The sequence below is a fragment of the Chrysochloris asiatica genome, unplaced genomic scaffold (genome assembly GCF_000296735.1).
Source record: "Chrysochloris asiatica unplaced genomic scaffold, ChrAsi1.0 scaffold00020, whole genome shotgun sequence".
Lineage (NCBI taxonomy): Eukaryota > Metazoa > Chordata > Mammalia > Afrosoricida > Chrysochloridae > Chrysochloris > Chrysochloris asiatica.
This window is the reverse complement of record NW_006408538.1, coordinates 19,963,463-19,980,167: the sequence shown is the minus strand read 5'-3', so window position 1 is coordinate 19,980,167 and position 16,705 is coordinate 19,963,463. Positions and strand designations below refer to the sequence as shown.

General features: G+C 45.8%; 1 protein-coding gene across 1 annotated transcript in view; it reads left to right on the top strand.

Moving 5' to 3' along the window:
- The window catches only part of DUPD1 (dual specificity phosphatase and pro isomerase domain containing 1), a 37,511-nt gene extending 25,622 nt beyond the window's left edge, over positions 1–11,889 (top strand). The window contains exon 3 of the mRNA XM_006837472.1: positions 11,624–11,889. Coding sequence (XP_006837535.1) covers positions 11,624–11,889 — 266 coding nt within the window. The remainder of the gene's footprint in view (positions 1–11,623) is intronic.
- The last annotated feature ends 4,816 nt before the right edge of the window (positions 11,890–16,705 follow it).

Below are 16,705 nucleotides of genomic sequence, written 5' to 3'. Positions count from 1 at the left end.
ATTTTGGAGGGAAGGACACAGTTTAGGTATGCATCAGGGTAATATACTGCACTTATTTGTGGGAATATTTCAGTTACATTCCTAAGAGACTTCAACTCTCTAATCAGGGCTCTGACTTCAGTCCCTCTCCTTGACTATTAATCTTTTGTGGGCTGTCACATAATTCACGGTTTCTCCTTACTGAAAGTCGTTCTTGACACAAGAGGTTGGGATTACAAGGCTCACTGACCAACAGGCCCTGACCCAACAACTGGTCATAGCTACCAACAATCTGCCATTGTTTTGATTCAAAAAACAATGTCACAGTGGAAATCTCCATAGATCTGAAGTCCTTGTGTTAGGAGATAACGTCATTTCTAAGTCAGCCTTTGATGACTCTATTTATGGACTATCTTTTGTGTTATGTAGACTTTGGGTTTCCAAGCAGGCTCAAAAAAGCAACTGGACTCTGACTCATCACCATGAGGTAAAACTCGCCTTAGAGTATTTGAAGTTAACATAAAACATATTTGATGTGAAAAAACAAAGCCATAATCTAATCCCTCAGTTTCTGTTTAACGTGCACACTGGCCTTGACTATACCTTAAACTGCCTTATTAATGGAAGGGGCCGCAAGCTTCGGAGAAGACAGGGCTGGGTTCAGCTTCACGTGGCACGACTTGCTAACGATGTGATTGCTCTGGACCTTGGGTTCTCCATCTGGTGATGAAAGTATTTACCTGGCAAGGTTAAAACGGGATCAGCAGCCAACACTGAGCATAAAACCTGGTTCCCAGCAGGCTCTCAGATGTGTTTGATAAAGAAAGGTCTATGAAGCGTATAACCACACCAGCACATGCACATAATAATAATAAAATCTCCAATCCCAAACCGGAAAAAAAAAAAAAAAGTGGAAAAAAGACATTCCAACTTTGAACTAGTGTAATCTATTCATGTGACAGACAGCTTGTTTTAGATTCTCAACACCCTTCCAAACCCTTCACCCCCACTAAATCAGGAAAGAATTGGGCTCTCAAGTCCTATATTTAAGCCTGGGCAGATCCCAGAGCATTGAGGAGACAGTGTCGGACTCATATGTGTCTGTCATAGCTGCTAAACTAGGTGGTCGTAAGAAGTAGGGAAAGGAAGGGTGAAGCGGAAGAGTAAGTCACAGAACGTGCAGGGGACACTGTGTAGGTACAGGGGATCGGGAGCAAGACAAGATCCCACTCTCATGGTGGTCTGGAGTCAGCGCTCACTGCCCTTTTCATTTATATATCCATACATGACACATTAGGATCAGCACTAGACTGCTAACCACAAGGTCGGTGGTTCAAACCCACCAACCACTACTCAGAAACCCTATACAGGGTCGCTATGAGTCAGAATAGAGTCCTGGTGTGGTGCTGTGGGTTAATGTGCCAGAATGCAAAGCTGTTTGAACTGCAAGGTCGGTGGTTCAAGCTCACCAGTCGCTCCTCGGAAACCCTATACAGGGTCGCTATGGGTTGGATCCTACTCAAAGGCACTTAACAACAACAAAGAGTCAGAATGGACTCAATGGCACTTAACAACAGCAACAAGATTCCCTCAAGTCAAGAGTTCACATACCAATCCCTCAGGACCAGGCAGAGGGTGTAAATGAATGAAGCTGACGGTAATTAAGGCAGTGGGGTATGGGTGGAGGGGGCTGTAGTTAAACAGAACCCCATGACGCCCTTTAGGGGGGCAGTTGCTCCTCATCACCGGCCAATTTTGTGAGGATCAGAGGGAAAAATGTCATAGATCTTCTGACTCTTCCAGAGAAATCTCAAATCTGTATTTTTAATGTAAAACCACTCACTTTGTAAGTGTTGGCATGACATTTAAAATTTCTGAGACTGCTGCAAAGTCCAAACAAAGGAATTCTGATGGCCATCAGTCTTTTGTTGTGTTTTTTCCAGAGGAAAGGAGAAAGTTTTAACCTCAGAGAAGGTGTTCGAATTACTGCAGCTGAGTCTTCAGTCCCTGATAGTTCTGCAGACCTTGTAATGCAGCGGTGAGAAACGTCCATCCGAGAGCCATATAAGGCCCACAAAATCATTTTGTCTGGCCCTGCCAAGGCAACTGCAGTTCCAGTCATCACTTTGTTGTTAAGTGTCAAGTCAGTTCCGATTTATGACCAAATATAGCAGGTTAATTTTTAAGTTGATAATTTGTATGGCCTGAGAATGATGTTATAAGTTTTGGCAGAAAAAATTTTCCTTTAGGAACTCTGGCCTTTAGTTTCCAAGGTGTCTGTTCTTCCTTCTCTGATTATACTTACAACATCAGAGCTAAAAGCCTTACAGAATCCAGCCCCTTCATTGTGCAACCGAGGAGACTACAGGGCCAGAAAGGGCAATAGTTTGCTCAAGATTCATAGACAGTTTTCTTGTGTCTTTTTCCGTGTCTCATTTCCCATAGTCCTTTTCTCCTTGCTTTCTTATAATCACTTCCTCTTTCTATAAAACTCATTTGTTTGCATAGCATAAGTATAGCTTTTAGGCTTTTGATGCCAAATTGAAATCTCCCACCCTTCCAATAGTTAACTAGATGTTTCACTAACACCCTACACTCAATATGTTTGAAACAGCACCTTTCCCCACAAGGCTAGCCTCCCTGTCTGATGATGGTCCTAAGTTTGTAAACTGGATCCTGAGTGATCAGCATAATAAAACAAAATGCTCATTATCTTTACATGGACTTTTTATTTTAATGGACTTGGTATGCTCTGTAGTGTCAGTGCCCAGCCTTCACAACCACAGTCAGTAACTGACCTGGTTGTGTTTACTCCTGTGTTAGAAAACCAAGGGACACTACGGTAGCATTTTAGAGCCAGATCCACTCTTGATGTAAGAGGTGTGGATGGATGGTGTGGCCAAAGGCCAGTCACCGCTCTCCTCCCTCTTGTCCTTAATGCTCTCTGTGGCCTGGTTTCAGCCAAGCATACAGCGTTTCCCACTACTACCCCTCAGAGCTTTCTCTCTGTTTTGAACAGCATCTCTTGTGGAACTGTGGAGTTGTATTTGTGATTGGGGTGGTACTTAAGGATAAACACTGAACTGTTAATCACAAGGTTGGTGATTCAAACCCACCAACTGCTCTTTGGAAATCCTATACAGGGTTGCTATGAGTCAGAACCAACTTGATGGCACTTATCAACAACAATCAGTCCAAGGGGTCCACTCCTACCCTACCCTACTTGGAGGTGACCCTTCCAAAATATCTTCCCAGTCAACCGCAAACACTCTTGAAAAACCTTAGAGATAATCTAGACCAACGCCTGAATTGAGAGTTGGGGAAACAGAGGCTTGGAGAAACCAAGGATGTGTAACCAGGATCACAGAGCTCATCGGTGGCAGTGCTGTGAGGACATCACTCATCAGAGGTGTTCCTTCTGTCACTCCGGTCTCACAGAAGAGTCCTTTGCTGTGTAAGTGGCCACCCAGTGCCACTCAGTGTTATCCAAAGCAAGGCACTCCAGCTCTTCCTAAGACTGGAACCAACTGAATTTGTCATTCTTCACCAGAAAAGGAAGGACCGGCAGAACACAACCACTAGAACCCCATTTAGAGAGCCTTAATCACTAAACTGTGGGAGAAAGGTGAGGCCTGCTTCAGTAAAGATTTACAGCCTCGGAAACCCAGTACAGGTGGCTATGGGTCAGAACCGACCTCCCACCCACTTCACCACAGAGTTTCAGGGGTAAATTGTTGTTAGGTGCCATAGAGTCACTTCCACTTCATAGTAACCTTACGCACAACAAAAGAACAACACTGCAGTGCCACGCCCGGCCCCCTCCTCACAACACTGCAGGATCACACCGCACCCCCACCTAACAGTGCATGGCCGCGACCCACCCCCTCCTCACAAACTGCAGGGTCGCACCCCCACCTCATAACAGTGCATGGCCGCGCCCCGCATCCTCCTCACAACACTGCAGGGCCGCGCCCCCGCCTCACGAAGGCTATGTTTGAGGCCATCGCTGCTGCCACCACCATGTCAGTCCACCTCCTTGGGGTCTGACACGTTACCAAGGATGATGTCCTTCTCCAGGGGCTACTGGTCCTTTAGTGTGGTTTTAATTTCATAAAATCTTCTAATTAAGAAATCCAAGGCAGATACTGGAGTCCTGGTGTGCCACTGCAGGACTTGCTAGATCGCAAAGTCCGGTTTAACCACAAGATTGGCGGTTCAAGCCCACCAGCTGCTCCTCAGAAACCCTAGAGAGACACTATAAGCTGGAACTGACTTAATGGCACTTAACAACAACAAGGTAGACAGACACTACAAGGCTCTAGATTAGATTTTCGTACCTACTCCTTCCCTCATGCTTCCTGGCCTCCCCGCTTCTTTGACTCCCTTCCTCATTCTACCACATGCTTCTCGCCTTCCGGATTCCCACTCCTCCTCCTCCTCTTTCTAAACAAACAGCCCACAGCCTACCATCGAGTCTGTTCCGACCCATAGCGACCCTGTATAGGGTTTCCAAGGAGTGGCTGGTGGGCCTGAACCAGAGATCTTGTGGTTCAAACCAACTTTGCAGTCCAGCGCATGGACCCACACAGAGCCGCAGCAGGACTCTTATGGACAAAGCAGGTATAAATAAATTAATGATGTCGGCTTTGGAGCTGGAAGTCAATTCGATTCTCCATTCTTGGGTACAGACAAGCTTTTCACCAAATCTCACAGCATCTCCTGCTGTACCGCAGCACCCGCCCCATCCCCCACCAAAGCTCACAACATACCTGCACCCACTGCTGAGGACTGAGGACTTCCACACAAACAATATTTGGGGAGAAGTCCAGACTCTGCCTCTGGGTACCTGCTGAGGTAGGCAGGCCACAGACAGTGAGGCAGAGCTGGCCAATAGCACTGTGCAGAACGAACGTGGGTGCTTATGAGGTGCACATGGCTGGGTGGGGGCAACAGGTTGGCCCACATGTGACAAAGATGCCTATCTTCTGGGTCAACGCTTAGAATCATCATTGAAGGAGTGGGAGAGAGTCTGGTTTGGGATTTCCTTCACAAGATTATGGGGAATTCCCTTTTGGTAAAGTCCAAAGGAGAAATCTTTCATCTAAACCAGCTTTTTCAAATCACAGTCTTGTGATCTATTAAGGGGTCATAAAATCATTTCAAATAAATCTAACCAGCATTTCTTAGGGAAAAAAATGAATAGATTATAAAAGGATAGACCCAGTTCACAATAAAAAGTTTTAAAAAAAAAGGAAAAAGGAAATAGCAGCATGCATTGCTTGTTGTAAAGATACAGATGATTTGGGGAAACTTTAGTTTTTTTCCACACACACTGCCCAGTATTTAGGAACGTGGACTTTGGGATCGGCTCAAATCACAAGTCAGCCACTCCCGAGCTGTAGGACTTGAAGAGTCACTTCTCTGGACTTCAGCTGCCTCAGCTGTAAAATGGGGATAATACCCTTGTGTACCCCATTGGGTTGCTGTGGATCATGACGGTGATAAAATACATATATATAGTGCTTGGAAGGGTTTGTGGGAAAAATGGAATTCTGTAAGTGTTAGCTGTTAATTTCATTATGGGGGGCAGGTCACACAATTTTGGAAACCACTTATGGACTCCAAGTATGGAGCTGTGGCTCAGCACTGGACTGAGAACCACAGGTCTACAGTTCAAATCCACCAGCTGTTCCTCAGAGCCCTATAAAGGGTCACTGTGAGAACCAACTCTAGGGCTGCAGTAACAAAATGTCACAAATTGGGTGATTTAAAACAACAGAAATTTGTTTTTTCACAAGCATGAAGGCTAAGCAAACCAAACGAAACCCAACCCATCAAGTGCAAAATCCAGGGATGAGTAGGGCCCTACTCTGTCTGTCTGCAGGCTCTTGGGGAAGATGTTTCCTGCCTTTCCTTAGTTTCTGGGGAGGCATTTCTCCAATCTCTGGCTGTCTCCTCTCTCTGACTGTGTCTCTTCTCCTCTCTTACAAAAGCAACACTCAGATAGGGAGAGAGGTGAGAATTCTGCTCCTGGAGAGATTTACAGCCTTGGAAGCCCTATATAAAGTCACTATGAGCCAGAACCTCCTTAATAGCATACCTCATCAACAATGACAACATGTAGGATTAGGGTTTACCTTATTCCAGTTTGACTTCATGTTCATTTAATATCTTTTCATTTATAAATCTAAGGATTTCCTCAAGCCTTCAGACGATAATCTTCTGAACAAGGTCACATTCATTGGTACTGCAATGAGGACTTCAACACATCTTTCTGGAGGACACAGTGGAACCCATAACCCCCTGGTCTAGAAGATGACACTGCTGACAATGTTACCTTAGCCCTGGCTGGTGTCTAACTCACAGACATCCTCAGAGTTTCTCTGACGTTTCCTTGCTGGGAATAGACCAACGGCAGCCTACCTTCAGGGCCCACCCAGCATCTTTTTCCACCTGATGCTGGGCCCCAAGTGGGGAGCTTAACAGAGCCCCAGAGCAAGCAGATAGCAGTGCACTGTGGGCCAGGGGACAGTTCTGGAAGGCGGGAAAGTGATCTGGGCCAAATCCCCACCCATGGAGACCTTGCTGAGCTCACATGGCTAACGGCATGTCATCCAGACCAAATGGAAATTCAGGAACTGGGGCAACAGCACAGTCCTCTTTCCCCAGCCCCCAATTTAACAGACTTCAGGCTCCCAAAAGGCTTAATGAACTACAGCTGTCTTCTGTTTCAAGTCTTTACTCATGACCGAAAGAATTACCCTTTTTGCCAGGAGAGGAAGAAATGCTTTAGTTATCAGCAGAGCTGGCAGGGGGCCAGACAGCCTCTGGAGCCATAGGTTCGGATTAGAATGCCAGAGGTTCACGCTCATCCGGCCAAACTTTCCACATCCCAGGGGCACAGGCATGTCGGGAAGACCCTGGGGCCAGTCTCCCCAAGCTCAACACAGCAACAAAGAAGTACAGCCGTGTACTTCCTGCCCAGAATTACTCTTGGGAGCTCAGCACTTAGGAAGAATAGGACTTGAGGTGGCCTGGTGAGTTTAGGGAGGTTAGTAAAAAGGAAATGTGCTAAGTTGTTGTTGTTAGTTGCCACCAAGTCCATTCCAACTCTTGGTGACGCTCTATATTCAGAAGAGACCCTGCTTCATAGGATTTTCAAGGTTGAGACATTTTAGAAGCCAGCTTCCTGCCTTCCAATGTGCTTCTGGGTGGGACTGAACCACCAACTATTAATCAACCACTTAAACATCTGTACCCCGTTAGAGTCTGCTGTGGCACTGCAGGATACACATTGGGCTGCTCCCTGCAAGGGCTGTGGTTCAAACTCACCAGCCGCTTCTCAGAAACCCTATTGTGGCGGTGGTTATGTGCCGCGCAATTGGTTCTGACTCGTAGGCACCCTGTGAAGCAGGGGTGGGGAACCTCTTATCTGGAAAAATTTATAACTATTCGTGGGCCATACAAAATTATCAACTTAAAAATTAGCCTGCTATATTTGGTTAAACATTTAATTAACTCACCCCTAATGTGATGGCCAAGGAGCTCTGGTAGCATAGTGGTTACGAATCGGGCTGCGAACCTTAAGGTCAGCGGTTCGAAACTACCAGCCGCTCCGCGGGAGAAAGATGAGGCTTTCTACTCCCGTAAAGATTTACACCCTCGGAAACCCTGTACAGGGTCGCTATGGGTCGGAACCGACTCGATGGCACTTAACAACAACAACAACAATGTGATGGCCTGTATGGAGTCCTGGTGTGGCGCTGTGGGTTACTGAGCTGGACTGCAAAAGCAGTTTAAACTGCAAGGTCGGCAGTTCAAGCTCACCAGCTGCTCTCCAGAATCCCTATACGGGTCCACTATGGGTCAGAACCGACTCCAGCCATTTAACAACAACATATGGCCCGAGGGCCAGACGTTCCCCACCCCTGCTGTATAGGGTTTCCGAGGCTGTAAATCTTTATGGGGCAGAAAGTCTCATTTTTCTCCTGTGGAAAGGCGGATAAATTTGAACTAGTGACCTTGTGGTTAGCAACCCAACAAATAGCCCACTAGTCTACCCCAGCTCCTCTGAACCCCTATAGAGGGTCACTAGGAGTCGGACCAACAGGGACTCTATGCTAAAATTAGCAGTTACTCTGGCTCTGCGGGTTAATACACTCACCAGCCGCTCCTTGGAACCCTATACAGGGTGGCTACGGGTCAGAACCGACTCGATGGCACTTAACAACAAGCACCTGGTGTGGCACTGTAGGATGATGCACTAGACCACAAGGTCAGTCTGAACGGAAACGTTGGCGGTTCAAACACACCCACCGCTCCTTGGAAACCCTATACAGGGTCGCTTTCTGTCAGAACTGACTCAATGGCACTTACCAACAACATCAAGCACCTCACTGTGGCCACTGTGGGTGCTGAGAGGCACTGAGGTGAGTCCTGGAGGGCCTCGGACTCTCGGTTCCGGCTGGACTCTGCGGAACTGACCCACTTCCGGCACCCATCTTCCACTGGGAGTCAATTCTGCGTTTCAAGAGAGACGCAGGTCGCCAGTACGCATGTGCACATGGGAGCGGGGCGGGGCATGTCCCTTCACTGTCCATCTCTCGCTCTGTGTTCTGTTGTTTTTCCTGTGTGTATCAGTGTTTGGTTTTCAATGTTGATGTGAGGACAGTCTCATGAGAAAGGTGAGGGGCTGGGATGACAGGGACAAAGCAGAGCCACAGTCCATTTAGAAATGCTCTTTGACAAATTGTTCTCATAACCTGCTGATGCTTCATCAGTGTCGTGAGCATCTTCTTGGTCATTCGTTCAGGCGTCCAGGCCGGAGGCCTGAGACTTGGGGACAGGGACAGCATTGGGGGCACATAGCCTAAGTTGCTGAGGCCAGTACGATCCAAGCAACGCGATCCCACAAGTGCGGGAACGAGAGACCCTTGGGATTGTGGTGGTAGCAGTTGGAGGCATGGCCAAAAACCCGAACTTCATTACTTTCTCTGTCCCTAGGCCTTAGTACATGGTCAGTGGCTGTAATATGTTGCGTTGAATGATTTCTAGTGCTGGTACTACTAGTTTTCTGTGTGACTGTCTGGTAAGTCATTTCAGCTTGGGCCTGTTTCCCCACCTAGAAGCAAGGGTGCTGATGTTGGAACCTTGAGGGGCCTTATGAAAGATGACAGGAGACATGGCATGCTGGTCATTATGTAGGCGCTAGGTGTCACAATATGGGGGCCTGGGTTTCACACTGTATTTTTAAACTGAGTTTAGCTGTTAATATCGTAGTGGCCAAAGAGAACTTTTTTCCAGTGAGTATTGTTTTACATCTCTGGTTTAAAATTTTTGGTCTCAGAACTCCTTTATGGTATTAATAATTATTGACGACCTCAAAGAGCTTTTGTTTATATGGATTATATCTACCAATGCTTACCCCATTTGAGAAATGAAATCTGAGAGTTAAAAATATATTTATTCCTTTAAAAATATTAAGGCTATTGCATATTAGCATAATAACACATTTTTTCATATAAAACAAAGATCTATTCTCTAAAATAAAATTAGGGAGAAGACTAGCATTGTTTTACTCTTTTTATAAATCTTTAATGTTAGGTTGAATTCATTTGGTTCTCATATCTGCTTCTGCATCCAGTCTGTTGGGAAATAGGTTGTTTTTATTGATGTATATGAAGAAAATCTGATATCACTCAGATATGTAGCTGGAAAAAAGGGGGAGTATTTTTAGCTAATTGGTGATATTGTTCTTTAATAGTACCCCAAAACTTGACAAGTGCTAGTTTCTTCAAGGTTAGTTGCAAGGTGGAATCTGAAACTGTATCAATAAACTTCATACTCTTATTAGAGTATAATCCATTGGTTTATCTTGTACTTTAAATGGACCGTTTACCCAGGCATGATTTTTAGCATCCTGCATCAGTCATTTAGAAGATATTGGTCCATTAAGTTACGCAGGTCTTCCAAATGTTGACATTTTTCATTCTACATTATAAAAATATCACATTTGCTCATATAACCACTGATCTTATCAGAAGGATCTTAAAGTATCAGAAAACGATCAGACTCATGGTGCTAGAAATAAGTTTTCCAAAGTTCTCATTTTTGCTAAGAAGATTGTAACAAATACTGTATGTTGCTTTCTTTGAAGTGACTAAATGAGTCAAAAGGAACTTGAAGAGTCATAGTTTTTGTTATCATTTATTCTTTCAAGTTAAAATGGTGTTTCATTGATTTAAAACTCTGACCAAGTGATTTTTACTGGACTGTTTGGTTCACTACAGATCTGATTTACTACTGCATTTGACAGTTGAGGAAATTAAGGCTCCAGAGGTTGACATCTGGCTGGTCAGCACTTAGTAGCTGAGCCAAGAGCTGGAACCCAGGTTTGCAAGAGGGGCGAGGTCCCCCAGGCTGCTGTGGTCATGTGGATGTTCCTGGGCTGGATATGAGCAGATTGTACGTCCCTCCCTCCCGGTGGTGCTCAGGATCATACAGTCTGAAACTGTGGGGAGTTTGCTCTTTGCTCAGCCTCAGCACTGCAAGTAGTACGAGACAACCTGTGTTCCTGTCTCCAGCCCATGCATGGGGTGGTCATTCCAGGGTCTTCCAGGGAACGCCTCCTATTTAAAGGGGATTGTGAATCAAATCCAAACAGAAGAACTCTATGCACCCACAAGAAAAACAAACAAATGAGAAAGTTTTTCACATACGGATACACAAAGATCTCCAAGGTATCTTGTCAAATGGAAGAAGGAAATTATAGAAAAGTGTACAAAGCTGGGTACTCTTTGAGCGGGAGAAGAAGAAAAAATTCTATTTTTGCAATATGCATACACAGGCTGTTTTCTAGGAGAAGAAATGAGTAAGAATCGGTGTTTCTGAGAACCCAGGAACTGGGTGGTAAGGAGGCTTTTCACTGGACATCCTTTCTTACCTTTGGAAATTTGAAGCCCTAGGACTTCCCTATTCAAAAGATAATGAATTCAATCCAAACAAAACCACCCTGCAGAAACCGCCTTCCTCAGTAGTCATACAGAAATCCTCACTTAGAGGATTTAGCCCAACAGACAGCACCAATTTCATGGCTCTGTCCTTGTCCATACTGAGGTCACAATAATAATGTGCTGCTGATTGGCCCTGTAGGATGTGCCAGAGGAGCCTGGTGGAGCACTGGTTAAGAGCTCAGCTGCTAACTGAAAAATCAGCAGTTGGAACTTGCTCACCAGGAGGAAGGTGTGGCAGACTGAATCCATAAAGATTTACAACCTTGGAAACCCTGTGTTTGTGTGTGGGGTGGGGGGGAGAGAGGGGGGTTCTACTCTGGCCTATAGAATTTCCTCACTGGCAATGGGTTTGGCTCTTTTTGGGTTTTAGTATACACGCTAAGACATGTGCTGAGCGTTTCATACAAATTAGCTTCATGGGCACTCTGCGAAGAAGATGCTGATCCTATTCACCATTTACAGATGGGGAAGCTGAGGTTGTACAGCATGAAGTACTTTGTCCTCCAGGGTCCTGCCATAGTGAGGGGATCAGGATTTGAGCAGGTGGGCCTGAGCCCCCTGTATGTGTTCATTACTACCCTGCCAACCCTGCTCTTCAGTGTGGCTCTTGCTTCTCCTCACTCCATCTGCAGATAAGATCCTGGTTCACTGTGCCATGGGCCGCAGCCGGTCGGCAACCCTGGTCTTGGCCTACCTGATGATCCACAGATGCATGACCTTGGTGGATGCCATCCAGCAAGTGGCCAAGAACCGCTGTGTCCTCCCCAACCGGGGCTTTCTGAAGCAACTCCGAGAGCTGGACAAGCAGCTGATGCAGCAAAGACGACAGGCCGAGCTTGGTGCTGGGGAGAACGCCCGCCTGCCAGTGACAGTGATGAGGAGCTGGCAGACACAGTGAGCAGAATCGGTCCTGTGACTTCGTTTGTCATGCAGAAGGGACAGTGAAATCAAAGCTTGATTTCTTCCCAACAGTCCCCAATGTGGGCTGAGGAACAGGGGATTCGAAGCTGCCTGTTGAAGGACTCAGGTATATGGTTTCACAGTAAAATGGGTGAGCCAGGCTTCCCGGCACAACTGACTGCTGGGAGCACCAGGTTCAGCCAAGACAGACAGACTGCTTTCCTTAAAGTCAGATGGAAGCAGAATGGATTTTGAGATACATAGGCATTGTGCTGTGATCAAAGATTTGATTTTGTCTAAAAAGAAAGTTATGTTCTTATAAAAATAATTTTGAAATAGAAATGATTTTTGTAACCATGGATAAACATCTGGGAGCACTGTGTTGCCTGCTTTGTGCAGCCCCCATTTGTTCAAAAGTCCTCTGCATTCAGTGGTATCTTTTCTATGGACTTCCCGGGTGTGGGTCACCATCTCCAGATGCTGCTGCGCAAAGTGACTCACTTGGTTGGGGTGGGAAGTGGGGGTCCTGAGTTCCCTATCTAGAGTGAGATCAAGGTCTACTGGGGAAACAACAGAAGAGCCCATTTCTCTACTCCGCTTGAGTATTGTTTTTTCAGAGAATGAAGGCATGAGTTGCTGATGGAGGGAGGATAGTGCCCAGGGGACTCAAAGCGTCATCACCAAGTCACCTGTGACCATTGGAGAGTGGCTGCTTCCTTGCCAGTCGGGAGGCCAGTGGGCTTCTGTGGCTAGCCCTGGCTCCTGGGACTGCCTGGGCCTACCCTGGGATAGTCCCTTTGGCCCAGGAGTCTCTTGTTAGGGGTTGTTGAGTCGGTTCTAACTCATAGTGACCCTGTATAGAGTTTCTAAAACTATAAATCTCCACTGGAGCAGAAAGCCTTACCTTTCTCCTGCCAAGTGGCTGGTGGGTTTGAATTGCCAACCTGTGGTTAGCAAGTTAGGAGGAGTCTTGTTAAGTGCTATGGAGTTGGTTCTGACTCATAGCGACCCTGTGTAGGGTTTTCAAGGATGGCTGGTGGATTTATCCCACAGCACCACATCAGCGCTTTACTGTTGGACTGAATCCTGCAGAGGGCAGAAGAATCAGAACTTTTCAAGTCTGGGAGCCAGAGGTAGGCGGAAGGGGGAACAGAAGCTTTTGTAAAAGTGCTCTTAGCTCTTATGAGAGAAAAAAATTCATTTTGTCAACAAGTATTTACTGAGAACCTACCAGGTGGCAAGATCTGGATGAGAAGGCCCGAAGTGAAACCATAGGAAACTGAGTGTTGTGTTCAGAACAATGGGGGAGGGGTGGGAGAGAAACTCACCTGAGATGGGCGTGGCCAGGAAGCCCTCTCAGAGACAGGTAAGCTGTGATTTGAAGGAGCAGAGCCTTTGTAATGAGGAAGAGGTGTTCTAGGTGTAGAACTGAGGGAGGCAAAGCGCAGGGGGAGTCTGAGGAACAGCTCGTCAGCAGGAGGAGAGTGGAAGATGGGTGTTAAGCACCGACTCATAGCCGCCTTGTATAGGGTTTCCAAAGCTCTGGTAGCATAGTGGTTACGAATCGGGCTGCTAACTTCAGAATCAGCAGTTCGAAACTACCAGCTGTTCCGAGAGAGAAAGATGAGGCTCTCTGCTCCCGTAAAGATTTACAGCCTCGGAAACCTTGTGCAGGGTTGCTATGGGTCAGAATCAACTCTACAGCACTTAACAATCTTTATGGGAGCACCCGCGGAACCGAACAGCTGGTAGTTTTGAATTGTTGCCTTGAAGTTAGCAGCCCGACTTGTAACCACTACGCTACCAGAGCTCCTTTCACACCTGGGTTTGTTGTTGTGAAGTGCCGTCGCGTTGATTCTGATCCACAGTGACCCTGTATAGGGTTTCCAAGGAGCAGCTGGTGAGCTTGAACCACCGACCTTGCAGTTCAAACTACTTTGCAGTCTGACGCATTAGCCCACAGCGCCACACCAGGACTCCTTCACATCTGGGTTGTTGTTAAGTGCCACTGATTCAGTTTCGATCCATAGTGACCCTGTATAGGGTTTCAAATTAACCTACAGTGCCACACCTAGGTAGGCACCTTTTAAAAAGTGAAGGCTAGCAATTGACATCCACTTGTTACGACTCTACATGTGTTAGAGTTGGTTCCAACTCCTAGCGACCCTGCACAGGGTTTCCCAGGCTGTAAATCTTTATGGGAGCAGAAAGCCTCATCTTTCTCCCACAGAACACTGGTAGTTTTGAACTGCTGAGCTTGCGGTTCGCAGCCCGATTCATTACCACTATGCTACCAAAGCTCCTCACAAAGCAAGAAACACAAAAACATAAACCTTTTAGGAGTTTGATTCTGGCTCTGAGCAACCTTGTAGGTACTCCATAGGGTTTCCAAGATTGCTATTTTGACAGAAGCAAACTGCCACGTCTTTCTCCTTTGGAGTGGCTGGTGGGTTCGAACCAGCAACTTTTTGGTTACCAGCAGCTGAGTGTCTACCCACTGAGTCACTAGGACTCATTCAAATAATGCATTGTTGCTAAGTGCCGTCTAGTCAGTTCTGACTCTTAGCAACCTTGTTTCGAGGAGCACCTGGTGGGTTTGAACTGCCAACCTTGTGATTCTCGCTGTCCAGTGCTGATCCTACAGCACCACACAGCAGGAGTGCCAAGAATACTTTACCATCTTTAAAGATGTGACCTAATTGAAATCTCAACCTAACAATGACAATATAAATCCAACTTCGTGGTTTCAGGACTCTGGTGTCACTTGAAGTCTGACCAGTGAGTGTGGCCTTGTACGGAAAAGCGCATGTCATTTGAGGTCAGTTCCGACTAACCTTTCTGTTCCCTCAAGGAGTGTTGGGGCCCTGGGTCAGCAGAGGAACACTTACACCTGACTACGCTGCAGCATCCCTGGGCAGATCTAGGGCAGTGACTAGGGCTGGTCCCCAGGTTCCCTAGAAGACTGTGAAGCATGCATGGTGTGGGGCCCAAGAAGCTCAGAGATCACACAACCGGAGTTTGTGATCTGCAAGGCACGGCTTGAGAAAAGACAGAAGGGGAAGCTCAGCTCCCACAGGATCTTCACACGAGAGGAAAGGGAATAGGTTGAACCTCCAAGGGTTGAGACAAGTCCCGTGGACCTGTGGAAGGTTCGTAGTGGGAGGTTAGCAGGCCCTGTTCCACCCGGCCTCCCAGGCTCTGGCTGCCTCTTTCCTGATGTGTGGACCCAATGGACTGTCCAGTTCTTTAGCTGCTCCTGAAATGATGCTGGAGTCGATTCACACAAGCAGTACACGAACCCCACATATCACTTCCAAGTTCATCACTTCCCACCTAAGATGGGTGAGAACTACTTCACCCTCCAGCCACAACTGACTTTGCAGCTATACAGGGAAGGAACTGTACAGGGCGAATCTGGAGACCACGCCCAGTATGCGTCCTCCTACCTCTGACAGAAAACTCTTCAGGGCACAAGGCAAACCCCAGGTGGGCAGCCTCTCTCCCATGCCTGTGTTTATTGACCTTTCAGAGTTTTATTGAGTGCATTTTAAGGTGTGCCATTTCTGATCTGTTCAACACCTGATGTGTGTGTGTGTGGAACCACGGATGAAAAAGGATTTTTCTTTTTCCTAAGAGGCATAAAAATATCTGGCTGCTTCCCAGGAGGGTTGTGAAGGCCCCAGTGAAACCACGCTGAGAGGTTAACTTGTGGGTTTCACCTGGGTGCCAAGTCAAGCACTCATTTCTACACTTGTCTCTTGAATCATCAACTGTCTTAGCACTCAGGCAGAACTTTCTCTGTACACCATAAAATAAATACATGTGAACATTCACTGTTTGTTATGTCTAAATTTTAGATTCTAAAGAAAACAGAGTCATTCACAACAGAGCAAAACTTTCACACCTTTTTAAAGAAAATGATTTTTAAACATACAATCCCAAATTGGGTGCTTTTCCAGATTAGTCTTCATGAACAGGAAGTTTGCTCCCACGGCATTAGGGCTGAGGGGTGTCTGTACAAGGCTGCAAACAGAGACAATTTGATATTTGTGCGGGAGTCCTTTGCAAATGAAGATCAAAGTCCAAAAGAAAAAAACAAATTCACTTTATTTTAAAGACAATGATTGGCATACAGAAGGTATGCACTCGCATAAAATAAACTTTCATGAAAAGCATTAAAATCCATTATAAATTAAGTTATTAAATAAGTATTTGGTATATGTGATGGTTTTATTAGATAGTACTCTTATTTATTGCCAACCCCTCCCCCAAAGTCAAAACAAATCAGAAAAACCTCATAGCTCCAATTTACACTAAATAATTTATTTTCCCAAAATGTGTATGTGTTCTGAGGTGTGACAGATGATACAGTTCAATTTGTCATTCTCTATCAATCATAATATGACAGGACACAAGAGGCTAAAAATGGCTCATCATAATTTATTTTATGTTAAAATGTACAGCTTTTTTTTGTTTTTTTGTGGGTTTTCTTTTTTCTTTTTTTTGTTTTTGTTTTTTGTTTTTTTTTTAAGTGACTGACTAAAAAGAAAACCGATAAATACAAGAAAGTCGCTGGCTCCTCTTTTATACAAGGCTTACGTCTCTCCTGCTTGGCCCTCAGCACTCACCCTGTACAGGTACAAAGGCTACAAAAAAGGAAGCGATATAAACAGACACAAATAACTTTTTTGCTTTTTTTTTTTTACATGCGATTTGTAACCTTAGTTTGAGCTATTCACAAGCTACTTCTCTATTTTTCCTTAAAAAATAACTCCAATATTTTATAAAGATAGAAAAATCTACAGATGGAATGA